Raw genomic sequence first — 13355 nt, 5'->3', positions numbered from 1 at the left:
TGGAAAATTAACATGGAAATATGATCGGGGGGACTATGAATGCCTAATTTTAAAAGTTATTATAAAGCATTTCAACTTATATTCTTGTCTTCCTATTATCAGACTGGTGAAAAGGCAGCATGTGTACAAATTGAAATGAGTAAAATATGAGAAAATAACTCTGAACATATTTTGTATAAATGGCATGAAGACTGTTGAAGGGAAAATAGATACACCAATTTTGAAATATATACTTAAAGTATGGAATGAACCCATGCAGAAAGAGGAATGAAGCCAAAATGTTATTAAAGCAAAATCCTTTAATTCCTTTTACAGTTAATTCATGTTTTGGTATTTGGCATAATTGTGGAATAAAAAGAATAAAGGATTTTTTTTTTTACTTTTGACCAATTGAAAGATAAGTATAATATACCAAATAATACTATTTTTTCTTATTATCAACTTAAATTATATTTAAAAAGAAAGTTAGGATTGAATTTTAGATTACCTGAACAAAGTCAATTTGAATATTTAATAACTGATACATTTATTAAAAGATTTATTGCTAATATGTATATAAAATTGCAAGAGACGATCCAGAAAAAATATCTATTTAAATCTAAATTGAGATGGGAAAGAGATTTAAATATACAAATCCAAGAAGTATGGCCAAAACTGTTATGAAAGTGAAACTAACACAATTAATGTCAGATCTCAAATGGTACAATTTAATTTTTTACACCAATTAAAATATTCCACATAAATTACATGGACTTAATTCAAATTGCTCTGATCAATGTTTTAAATTTAATAAAGAGGTAGGAACCTTTTAACGGGCAATATGGCAATGTGAAAAGTAGAAAAACTTTGGGAAGATTTTAGTATTTTACTGGGATAAATTATGAAGATACAAGTTCTGGAAGAACCCAAAATATTTCTGTTAGGTGATATTCATAACTTGAAGTTAGATATTTATCAGAGGAAGTTTTTAAGTATAGCAGTAGCAAAGAAATGTATAGCGGTAACGTGGAAATTAAACAATAATGTGGGGTTGAATAGATGGCAAATGGAATTACAAATTGTATACAGTTAGAGAAAATAATGTATAATTTACGGAATCAACCAGAAAAATTTTACAAGATTTGGAAACCATATATGGATTTAATTGGTAAGAGTTCATCTACAGCGTCCGCTCCTCCCACTCTAACTCACCCTAATTAATTTAGAGGTTTAAGATTGTATATGTAAATTTGAAATTTAATTAATCAATGAATGATATGTGATAATTGCAGGTAGGCTTTTCTCTTCCTACGTTTTGGGGAGGGTTGGAGGGAGAAAATATAAAATTATGTATTCTTTTTGTTTTATCATTCTATATGATTATGGATAACTGTTGTATTTGTCATTGGTGCAAATGAAAAATAAAATTTTCAATTAAAAAAGAAAAATAATTTCGAAACAGTGTAATCAGTATGTTCTAGAACAGCCATTCTCAACCTTTTTGGCTATGGCCCTCTTAAATGACTCAGTTTATAGGCCCTCTTCTCTGTGAAGCAGTCAAGTTTGGTTTCTTTCTCTCCTACCGAATACATTTTTTAATAAAAAAAATCACATTACATGAGATGAAAAGAAAACAGGGCTTTTACTTAAATATACTGGGGCCCTGGGGGACATGAGGGTCCATTGAGAATGGCTGTTGTAGAGCACTTCAGATTGAATCACAGTATCGTTTGGCAAGATTCAGTCATTGATTTCAGTCTTAATATTGTAAGAGAATTAAAAGGAGAAAGGCATAAAAGTGTTTGAACCATGATAATGGAGTTTGCATGAGCAATCGAAATATAGATGATTAGCACTACATAACTGGAATTCCTAAAATTCTGTGGTTTCTGTTGGGAAAAGTTTTGGGCATTAGCATGTCACATATGGGGTTCAATGCAGAAGCAGCCTCTTCGGCCCACCACATTCATGCTGACCATCTTGCCCCAACTGCATTTGCTGGCATTGGATTTGAATTCTATGCTTTATTTGACTGTTCTTTAAATGCAGCTGTTGTTTCTGAAACCACCACCTTCATGTTTTCTGCCATTAATCAGTGGGGTGGCCAGCTGAAAATATGAATAATCAACTAGAGTAAAACACAAAAGTTAGCAGACACTGTGATTGTAGTAAAAAGACAGAAATGCTGGAAGAACTCAGCAGGTCTCGCAGCGTCGATAGATGTTCCAGCATTTCTTTGTCTAATGTATTCTCAAATTGGATAACCTCAGGAGAGAAAGGGTGGAAGGAAATGCTGGAATGAGTAAAATGTAGGGTGGGAAGCTCAGAAGGTGCCAGGGTCCAAGATATCTCAGATTGAGTTCACAGCATTCTCAGGAGGGAAGGTGAGCAGTCAGATGTCGTGATCCATGTAAGGACCAATGACATGGGTTGGAAAGATGAGGAGCTCCTGCAAGGAAAGTTCAACGAGTTAGGTGCTAGGTTGAAGGGTTGTGATCAGGGCAGCTTAACATGTGGCTAAAGACGTGGTGCAAGAGGAAGGGCTTTAGCTTTCTGGATCATTGGGCTCTCTTGCAGGGAAGTTGGGACCTGTCCCAATGGGACAGTTTGCATCTGAACTGGAGGGGGACTAATATCCTTGAAGATTTGCTAGTGCTGCTCTGGTGGGTTTAAACTAGATTTGCAGGAGATGAGAATCAGGGTGCCAGAGCAGGTAAAGGGGTGGAGGAGGGAAAAGATTATGTGAAAATTGCATGCACTGTTAGAAGTCAACGGATTTTACATTTTGGAAATTTTCTAAAGTGCATCTATTTCAATGCAAGGAAAGGTATAATGAGCTAAGAGTGTGAATTGGCATGTAGAATTATGCTATGACCATTAGTGAAACTTGGTTGAAGGAGGAGGCGACTGGAGCTCAATGTTCTGGGCTTCTGTTGCTTTAGATGTGATTGAAAGGGGGAGGAGTGGCATTGCTTGTCGGAAAATAACACAGCTGTGCTCAGACAGGATAGATCAGAGGGCTTGTCTACTGAGGCTAAATGGGTGTAGCTGAGGAACAGGGAAGGTATGACCACTCTCATGGGGTTGTATTATAGACCTCCCAATAGTCAACAAGAATTGGAAGAGCAAATCTCAGATCTGTAGAGAGATAACAGCTAAGCTATAGTGCAATACTGGATCTCCTATTAGGGGTCAGAAAAATGTTTAGGAGAACATTTTGGGCCCAATGATCATAATGCCATTATTTTCAAATTAATTATGAAGAAGAATATGTCTGGCCTCAAGTTGAGATTCTAAATTGGAGAAAGGCTAATTTTGAGGAAATGAGAAAGGACCTAGAAATCGTGGATTGGGATAAGTTGTTTTCGGGCAAGGATGTGTGATATAGGTGGAGGACCTTCAAAGGTGAAATTTTGAGAGTAGAGTTTGTATGTTCCAGTAAGGATGAAAGGGAAGGTTAGCAAACATAAGCTGCTTTCAGGTGGAATTGCCTGGAGAATGCAGCTGCGGCTGTCTGCAAAGGGATGTTCAGTTGGGAGCGCTGAAGGCAGTGTTCTGCCACCTGAAAGGACTGAAGCAGGGAATGGTGCTGCGGAGCAAATGCCGGCTCCTGAGTCAGGGCAGGGGCAGCTGCCTGACAGCCCCCTCCTCGCTGAGTTGATAGCAGGGGAGGGTAAGCCACATTTGTGGAAGAAGGCAGAAATTTCAGAAGATCTGGACTGGAAGACCATCTTGCGAACAGATGCAGCAGAGACGAAGAAATTGAGAGAAGTGGATGGAGAGAAGGGTGTGAGGAAGTGTAGTACAGATAGTTGTGGGAGTTGGAGGGTTTGTAGTCTGTCAGTAAACAGCTTGCCTCTCAAGATGGAGACAGAAGAATCCAGGAAGGGAAGAGTGTTATTGGATATGGACGAGGTGAGTTTGCAATCAGGGTGGAAGTTGGCCGCAAAGTGGATGAAGTTGACAAGTTCATTGGGGGTGCATGAGGCAGCCACTATGTAGTCATCAATATACTGGTGGAAGAGTTGAGGGGTCTTGTCTGTATAGGTTTGCAGCATGGATTGCTCCATAAAGCCCACAAACAGGCAGGCGTAGCTGGGACCCATACAGGTACCCATGGCTACTCCTTTGATTTGGAGGAAGTGAGACAAGTTAAAGGAGAAGTTATTTAGAGTGAGGATAAGCTCTGTCAGGCAGAGGAGGATGGTGGTGAAAGGTGGCTGGTCATATCTTTGGTCCAAGAAGAAGTGAAGTGCTTTCAGACCTGTGTGTTGGGGGGGGGGTGGGGGTGGGGGGGTGGAGAGATAAAGTTAAAAAGGGATTGGATATCCATCGTGAAGATGAGGTGGTCTGGTTTGTGGAACCTGAAGTCATTGAGGAGACGGAGGGCATGTGAGGTGTTCACGGATGTTGACTGGGAGGAATTGGACCAGGGAGAAAAGATAAGAGTCAAGGTAAGTTGAAACTTGTTTGGTCAAGCAGGAGCAGGCAGAGACAATGGGTCTCCCCAGATGATCGAATTTGTGTATCTTGGGTAGAAGGTAGAAATGGGCAGTGCAGGGATGGGAGAGAATGAGGTTTGTGGCTGTGGAAGGGAGGTGACCAGAGGTCATGAGGTTAGAAATGGTGTTAGAGACTGTGGCTTGATATGTAATATTGGGGTCCCATGGGAGGGGACAATAGGAGGAAGTGTTTGAGAGCTGATGACTGGCTTCGGCAAGGTAGAGGTCAGTGTGCCAGATCATAACTGCACCACCCTTGTTTGCGGGTTTAATGGCGAGGTTGGATTGTTGCAGAGATGGTCTCAAATGGATAGTACAAGCAGTTCCTTTAGTCATTCAGCATTCTCACTGGCCGTGGGAAGAAGCTATTCCTCAGCCTGGTGGTGCTGGCTCTGATACTCCTGTATCTCTGAGGAGGTGAGATTGGAGTACAAGGTGGGGGAGAGGGGGTGGTGGTAAAGTTGAAACAATTAATATCTCGGGAGCAGTTGGAAATAAAAAGGTCCAGAGTGGGCAGCTGGCCAGGGTGAGGTGTCCAGGAAGATGAAGAAGTGGGAGAAAGGGTCTTGGGTGAAGAGGTAGAAAGTCATGGCCATGAAATTGAAGTGGAAGCAGATGGAAGAAGAGATCAATATCACGGAGTACATGAAGCTCACTGAGATATGGGTGGAGGGGGATGAAGGTGAGGCCTCTACTGTGGACCGAGCACTCTGTCTCAGAAAGGGGAAAGTCAGAGGGGATAGTAAAAACAAGCAGAGATTAGATGTTGGGGGGATAGGGGGGAGGAGGAGGGTTGGGGAGGTTCAAGCAAGGAGAAGGGAGAGGGGTTGGTGGGGGGCAATGGGAGGGTGGGGGAGCCCAGAGGAGGGGAGAAGATAGTGGGAGGGGTTTGCAGAGAGAGCGGGGGGGGGAGAAGAGATGAGGTCTGAGGGTTGTGGAGAGGAGGGAATAGAGAGGAGGAGATGGGGGTGTAGTAGGGAGAGGTGAGGGAGGATAGGGAAGGTGAGGGGGATAAGTAAATGGGATCCAGCTGTGAGATCAGGACTCCAGTAGCAGTCTGTGTTGGGAGCCACGTGGTGTGAGTCAACGAGGGAGACTCCAACATCTGCAGGTAACAGTTGTGTTGGGAGTTGGCAGTTGAGGCTTCAGCATCTGGTGAGTGGGCGGGGTTGTCAGGGCCTAGGTTGGAGTGGCTGGCAATGGTATTACGAGTACCGTCATGTCAACGGTTGGGGCCCAGGTGGGAGTGGCCGGTGATAGCATTAGGAGTACCGTCAAGTCTGCGGCTGAGGCTCAGGTGGGAGTGGGTGACCGTGGCGTCAGGAGAAAAAAATAAAAGCATCGTGTTGGCCGTCGTGGCTGGCGAATACGCCTGAGATTGTCTGATATTGGAAGCTAAGCAGGGTCTGGACTGGTCAGTACTTTGAGGGGAGACTGCCTAGGAACAACAGGTTCTGAAGGTTTTTCTGAGGGACGCTGGACAAAGGCGATGCTCTGTCTGCCTTACAGTAGACGAAAGTTAAAGAATTTCAGGTATATTACATTCTAAATGTAGTACTTCTTGACAATAATGGAACATTTACCTTTTGGCATATTGGCCTTCATAAATCAAAGTATAGGAGTTGGAATATTATGGTACAAGACATTGGTGAGGCCAAATTTGGAGTACTGTGTGCAGTTTTGGTCACCTAAGTACAGGAAAGATATCGATAAAATAAGAAAGAGTGCCGAGATTTACCAGAATGTTGCCTGGACTTCAGGAAAGGAGCATCGAAGAATGAGGGGAGATTTGATAGAGGTATTTAAAATTATGAGGGGAATAGACAGAGTGAATGTAGATTGGCTTTTTTCACTGAGGGTAGGTGTGATACAAACCAGAAGATGTGGGTTAAGAGTGAAAGGGGAAAAGTTTCAGGGGAACTTCTTCATGGAGAGTGGTGGGAGTGGAACAGGCTTCCAGCTGAAGTGGTGAATGCACGATCAATTTTAACGTTTAAAAAGAATTTGGACAGGTACATGGGTGAGAGTGGTATGGAGGACTATGGACTAGGTGCAGGTCAATGGGTCTAGGCAAAAAAAATGGTTTGGCACAAACTAGAAGGGCCAAAGGGGCCTGTTTCTGTGCTTTTATCACAGGCCACATTTCATATATGTTTAGGTGTCATGAATTGCTTTTCTTGAGATATGGGACACATTGGCAAAGCTGGTTTTTAATAACCTTCCTGAATTGTCCTCCAGAAGGTGGAGAGAGCAGCTGTATTGAATTGCTGGAATCCTGGAAACGGAGCTGCCAGACTTGTAGGTCAGGGAGATTACAGCACTTGCTGCTGGAGGATGATGTGAAAGGACCTTACAAGCATCTGTCCTACATTTAAAGATGAAATTAAATGCAATGCGCTTCTGTTTGTGAAGAATAATCATTGGAGACAAAAAAGTAAAGCTTTTGTGTAAATTTTGCTCCTATGTTCCGATTTATAGGATCCTTACTACAGGTTCAATGATGAAGCCTATCGATGGATTGTTTTGGACAACTGGACCTACAGTCGGACTTTCACACTTCCCCCTGACATGAGGTCAGTGGTGGTGGGAGGTGAAAAGATTCATAGATTTTTTTCTCATGTTTAAAAGTTTAAAATATTGAGATATTGGAAAACTGAAATAAAACCCAGAAATACTGAGCTGATTTGGGGAACATCTCTTTTTCAGAGGAAGAGGTAAAAAGCACTTGTGCAAAATTGTAGGGGTGGGGGTGGTGGGGTTTGGTGGGGGGGGGGTGAGGTGGAGAAACTAGTGAATGTCTAGCCCTGGGTGGAGTCCAAGGTGTCCAGGTGACAGTGTAACGGTGCTATCAGCCCAAGAGCAGTTTAAATAGATTAAAAACATGCTGAAACTGAGATCAAAACATTCCAAGAACTCATAAATGAATGAGAATGATTGAAATGTTCAGAATATCAGGCAGTCATAAGATTTAGAAGCAGAATTAGACCATTCAGCCCATTAAATTTGTTCTGCCATTCAAATCATGGCAATTTATTTTTCATCAATCCCATTCTCCTGCCTTCTCTGCATGTTGTCTGTGGACAGAGAAAAACTGACATAATGAATAACCTCCTTGTCTAGAATTCAATGTTGAGTTCCAAGGGGTGCAAGGTGTTCAGGCAAAGATGAGGCACTGTTCCCCAAGGTTACAAGAGTTTTATTGCAGGAGCCCAAGGGCAAGTGGGTCAGAGTCAGATGAAGAGTTAAAGTTATAGGCGGACTAAATAGAGGAGTTCAGCTGAAGTGGCTGCCAGCACACCTCACAGCCCTCAGAACTCAACACTGAAGTCTGGCCAGTTCTCGTGCAAGGTCAGCCACTCTTCAGTTGGTTTCTCCAATGCCAAAGCAAAATTTGTAAAGTGCATCCAGGAAGGTTTATTGACCAATTTGTAGATAATCCAGAGAAGTGGTTGTACTAGATTCAAGATTTTTTTAAATTGTCATGTAGTAAAACTGAAAATATGATAATACATGAAATTTCCTTTAGAATACCATAAGGCAGTCAAAGATTCACTCTCAGCAGAAATTGCCCAGCGCTCCTTACAGTTGGAGAAAGAGAAGCAAAAGAGTCACTGAATGTCCTTGGCTTCACTTCCAGTGCTCCTACAGCCTCCACAACCACACAAACCTGAGTCCAAACCATCAGCAACCTGAGCTACAGTTGCAAACCTCTGACATGATCAGGAAGCCTCCAGCACCCTCGGCACCCTCTCACATCTCGGTTATGATACCTGGGTCCCCTTCAGCCAGTCTCTAGCAATCCACAGCCTGGTGTGAGTCCTTTGACTGCGGCTTATATGGGTTCCTCATCTCGAGTCACCTTTGTGTTCTCACTGATTCACCACCACCACCACCACCGTGGTCACCATCCTGTGGGCCATTTCTTCTGCTTCTTCTCAAATGGGGGTGTTCTCCCTGTTTTCTGGTACCCTGCTCCATCCATCCACTTCTCCAGAGTCTGCAGCCCCTCTTGGTTGCTGCCAATCATCTTAGGTCCAATCCCCACAGTTGCGGGTTTTTAAACCACCGCCGGCTCCTTTAACAGGCCATTTAAAGCCTGTACAGAGTCAATGGAAATTGGACTGGTTGGTTCTCTATGCAGGTCCTCACCAGCGGTAGCACTGCCTTTACAGTGGGTCCAGCATCGCTGCCATTTATTTTATAGATCTTCTATTGGGAAATGAGTCTGTTCAGATAATTGAAATTTCAGGAGGAAAGCATTGTGAGAACAGTAATCTTAATTCTAAATTCTCAGATCTTGATAAAGATAAGACTAGACCTTGCAGGGAGAGGGGGCGGGGTGGGGGGGTGGAGAGAAAGGGAGGAGGAGGGTGACTAAATTGGAAGAAAGCTAATTGTGACAGTATTAGGCAGGAGCTGGGGAAAGTGGCTTATCATAATTCAGGGGCCATCATGTTCTTGTGAGGAAGGGAGAAGAGGATGGCAAGGATCAGGGATGTCCTCGGTACAAAACATGCAGACATACAACCAGACATAACACACATACAGACAAATATTACATATGCAGGACAAATATTTTATCTATCTAAATAAATATTGTTTTGTACACGAGAGTCTCGGATGGTTAGTGTGAGTAGTTTCTTTGGTCGTTCAGCCTGTGCCTGTGGGAGGAACCTGTTCCTCAGCCTAGTGGTGCTGGCTCTAATATTCCTGTATCTCTTTCCTGACGGGAGCAGCTGAAAGATACTGTGTGCAGATGGAAGAGGTCCTCAATGATTTTGTGCGCTTTCTTCAACCATCCCGGTAGATCATGTCGATGGGGGGGGGGGGGGGGGGGAGGGAGGGAGATTCCAGTGATTCTCTCTGTTACTCTTATGGTCCTGTGGCTTGACCTCCAATCCATTTCTCTGCACCAACCATACCACACTATATTTCAGCCAACCAGGACGCTCTGATAGAGCTCCTATAGAAGGTTGACTTAATGGTGGTTGGTAGCCTTGCCCACGTCAGTCTTCTCGGGAAGTGCAGTCTCTGTTGCACCTTCCTGTCAAGTGAGTAGAAGATGAGTGCCCAGGATAAGTTAAGGGAAGTCCAAGGAACTTGGTGCTCTCCACTCTCTTCTACAGAGTTGTTGATGTGTAGAGGAAGGTGGTTGTTCCTGTCCTCCTGAAGTCCACAAACAACTCCTTTGTCTTGTCCATGTTGAGACTCAGGTTGTTACTCTCGAACCATTTCAAGAGATTTTCCACTTCTTCTCTGTAATGCAACTCATTATTGTGGCTGATGAGAGGCCATACGACACTGTTGAAGCTAGATCTGACGATGCAGTCGTGAGTCAGTAATGTGAACAGGAATGGGCTGAGCACACAGTCCTGAGGTGTACCAGTACTTAGTGTGTCAGTGCTCAATATTGTACTGCTGACCTGGACAGACTGTGGTCTTTCCATTAGGAAGTCCAGGATCCATTGATAGAGAGGGGTGTTGAGTCCCAATGAGGACAATTTCTCCACCATTATATTAAACACCTATCTGAAGTTAACGAACAGCAGCCTAGTGTATGACGCATCGTTCTCCAGGTGGACCAGGACTGAGTGAAGCAACAAGGTTATAGCATTGTATGTGTAACAATTTCTTTAGGCAAATTGAAATAGAGCCATCACGAGATGCTCGAAGCATTTCATAATTGTGAAGGTTAGTGCCACAGGCCAGTAGTTATTGAGGCCTGTTATTGTAACCCTCTTGGCTGTCTTGTGGGAACAGTGGGCTGCTGCAGTGAATATTGAAGATGTACATGAAGACCTCCATCAGTTGGTCTGTGCAGTCCTTCAGTACCCCACCAGATATGTTGTCTGGTTCCGCCGTCTTGTGAGGGTTGACCCTGGATAGGGTTTTCCTCATTGTGGCTGTGCAGGGGACCAATTCATCAGGGGGCTTTTTGGCAGCACGTTCTTCTCATTAAACCATGCATAGAAGGTGTTCAGTTTGTCTGGAAGGGGGGGGCGTCCTTGTCCTTAATTTGCAAGGTGACTTATGATCCTTAATAGTCTTAATCCCATGCCACATGTGTCTTGTGTCTCTGGTGTTGTGCAAATGTCTGAGGATTTTTTGTGTGTACCCATGTTTTGCCTTCTGAATTGCAGGAATGAGTTCAGCCCTGGCTGATCTTAGTTCCTTCCTATACCTTATCCTGAAGACAGCATCATGAGCTCTGTATCCAACAATTTTTTTTCTGCAAAGCCCTGGTTGTGAAGCATTTGATCTCTGTGATATCATCAATGCAGTTGCTGATGTAGCTAGTCATTGAGCTTGTGTACTCCTCTGTTTACATGACTGTTGTAGATACTGCCTCCCTGAAACAGCTCCAGTCCATGGTCTCAAAGCAGTCTTGCAGTGCTAACTTGGCCTCCCCACCCTATCCATTTCCTGATCTCCATGCGAATTAATCTAGTTTGCTTTGCCAGCAGTCTATATGCTGGGGTTAGCAGGTCAGATATGTGATCCGAGTAACCAAGATGGAGACAAGGTACAGCCTTGTATGCACCAGTGACGCTGGTGTTCTCTCCTCTGGTGGTGAAGTTCACCTGCTGTTGAAACTGTGGTCAGACAGTTTTCAGATTGGCATGATTGAAGTCACCAGCAACAATTATGGCACCATCAGGGTGGGAAGTCTGGGCTTCACAAATGGCACCATAAAAAAAACCAGGCAGATTATTTTCTAAATGGAGGCTTTATAAGGCACTAGTGAGACCTCATTTAGAGTATTGTGAGCAGTTTTGGGCTCCTCGTTTAAGAAAGGATGTGTTAACATTGGAAAGGGTTCAGAGGTGGTTGACAAGGATGATTCCAAGAATAAAAGAATCATCATATGAGGACCGTTTGATAGCTCTTGGCCTGTATACATTGGAATTTAAGAGAATGAGGGGGGAGCTCATTGAAACATTTTTAATGTTATTAGGCACGAACAGAGTAGATGTTGAAAGGTTGTTTCCCATGGTGGGAGAGTGTATGACAAGAGGGCAAAAATTTTAAGATTGAAGGGTGTATGCTTAGAACAGAGCTGCGGAGAAATCTCTTCAGCCTGAGGGTGGTAAATCTGGAATTTGTTGAAACAGGCAGTTGTGAAGGCCTGGTCATTGGGTGTATTTAAGGCAGAGATTGATAAGCTCTTGATTAGCTGAAACATCAAAGAATATAAAAATGAAGGCCAGGCAGAGGGGCTGAGAGGGAAAATGGATCACCTCATTATTAAATGGTGGGGCAGACTTGATGGGTTAAGCAGCCGATTTCTGCTCCTGTGTCTTATGGTCTTTGTTTTAACAGGACATTGAAGAGAGTAAATTTAGTCTGTGATGGGCTGGACACTGTTGCCACAATCCTTATCAATAATGTCACGCTTGGAACATCCAATAACATGTTTCGCAGATATGTGAGTGAAACCATACAAAGCTCATTTAGCTGTTAACATTTTAATCATTGTATTAATTGGTCATTTGGACAGATACCTTGCTACAAATAATATCAGTTTGACATGAGCAGTCTTTGTCCCAATTTCCACTTCACCCAATCTGTCAACAAGAAACATCCTCCACAGTTTCTTCCTGAACCAAAATTTATTTAGTATCAATAATTTGAAGAGAATATTGTATATAGTATCGTCAAAAGTACTTAAAACACTTTGACTGGATTGTTTATAAAAATTAGACCTGAACATTCATGCATTTTAACATCATTGCTTTTGGTTTATTCATCATTTTAGACTTTTGATTGTACGAATGTGATAAAGGAGAGAAACTACATTGAGGTTCGCTTTTTGTCAGCAGTTTCATATGCAGCGCAGCAGAGTGCTCGACACAGCAAGTACTCGGTGCCCCCTGACTGCCCTCCACCTCAGCAAAAAGGAGAATGTCACGTCAACTTCATCAGAAAGGTGATCCCAAGCTCTGAGAACCAGCAACATTTGTGTTTAGTTTTAGATTCCAGCTTCTGGTGTTTTATGCAGAAAAAAGTATCCTCTGTCCACATTTGTGCAACTAGATCTTTTTTCTTCACTTCCTGTTTGAATTCTTTCTTCAACTCAAAGCTTTAAATGGGCATTTTCAGATTTAAAAAGCCTCACATGCAAATTAGATGCTGTAGAAAGGTCAAGTTAAATTATGAAAGTGTACAGGTTTAATGTGCTCATCTGGGTCCAAGTTCAGGAAAACCTTCATTTTAAAATCCTCCTACATTCACATTTATTGTTACATGTACAAAGATGTCTTGGCAGCACATCAATAGACAGCTCATATCTGGTACAAAAAGTAAGGCACAGTGCAAAAGTGCTCAGTTCTAGAGACAGATCAGTTGGTGTGTTAGCAAAGGCAACATAATTTCAGTACAGAATTTGGGGGTTCATTCAATGGACTGATAACACCGGGAAAGGACTCTGGTTGTGTGATCTCCAGCTCTTTGGCCTTGCTGAGATTGAGAGAGAGGTTGTCTTGGGACCAAGCTTTCAGTCCCTCTATGTTCTATATTCTGTTTTACTGTTGTTAGGAATCCATGATTGTTTTAGATGGTTGGAGCTGTGTTTGGCCACACAGTTGTGGATGTACATGGAGTACATTTCCTTGGAGTTCACTTAACTAGTGACCTATCGAGGCCACTCAACATCTCCATTTGACAGGAAGGCGCAACAGCGACTGCATTTCCTGAGAAGACTGAAAGCTACTGGTTGCCATTATGCCAATCTTCTACAGGAGCTCTATTGAGAGTGCCCTGGCTGGCTGCATCATCGTGTGGTACGGTTGGTGTAGAGAAATAGATTGGAGGTCAATCCATAGGACCATAAGAGGGGCAGAGAGGATCCCTGGAGTTTCCCTCTCCTTCTATAGA

The 13355-nt window shown here is 43.0% G+C and overlaps 1 protein-coding gene across 4 annotated transcripts in view; it reads left to right on the top strand.

The window, feature by feature from the left end:
• The window catches only part of manba (mannosidase, beta A, lysosomal), a 131896-nt gene that overhangs the window by 8523 nt on the left and 110018 nt on the right, over nt 1-13355 (top strand). For 3 of the 4 annotated variants that reach the window (XM_069926077.1, XM_069926076.1, XM_069926079.1), the window contains exons 2-4: nt 6960-7054; nt 11802-11907; nt 12238-12408. In XM_069926077.1, coding sequence (XP_069782178.1) covers nt 6960-7054; nt 11802-11907; nt 12238-12408 — 372 coding nt within the window. Of the gene's footprint in view, nt 1-6959; nt 7055-10822; nt 11005-11801; nt 11908-12237; nt 12409-13355 lie in introns of those variants that run through there. The other variant, XM_069926078.1, reaches the window with a different exon arrangement.

Source organism: Narcine bancroftii, chromosome 3 (assembly GCF_036971445.1).
Source record: "Narcine bancroftii isolate sNarBan1 chromosome 3, sNarBan1.hap1, whole genome shotgun sequence".
NCBI lineage: Eukaryota > Metazoa > Chordata > Chondrichthyes > Torpediniformes > Narcinidae > Narcine > Narcine bancroftii.
The sequence above is the reverse complement of the archived record's forward strand: the minus strand, read 5'-3'. Positions and strand labels throughout refer to the sequence as shown.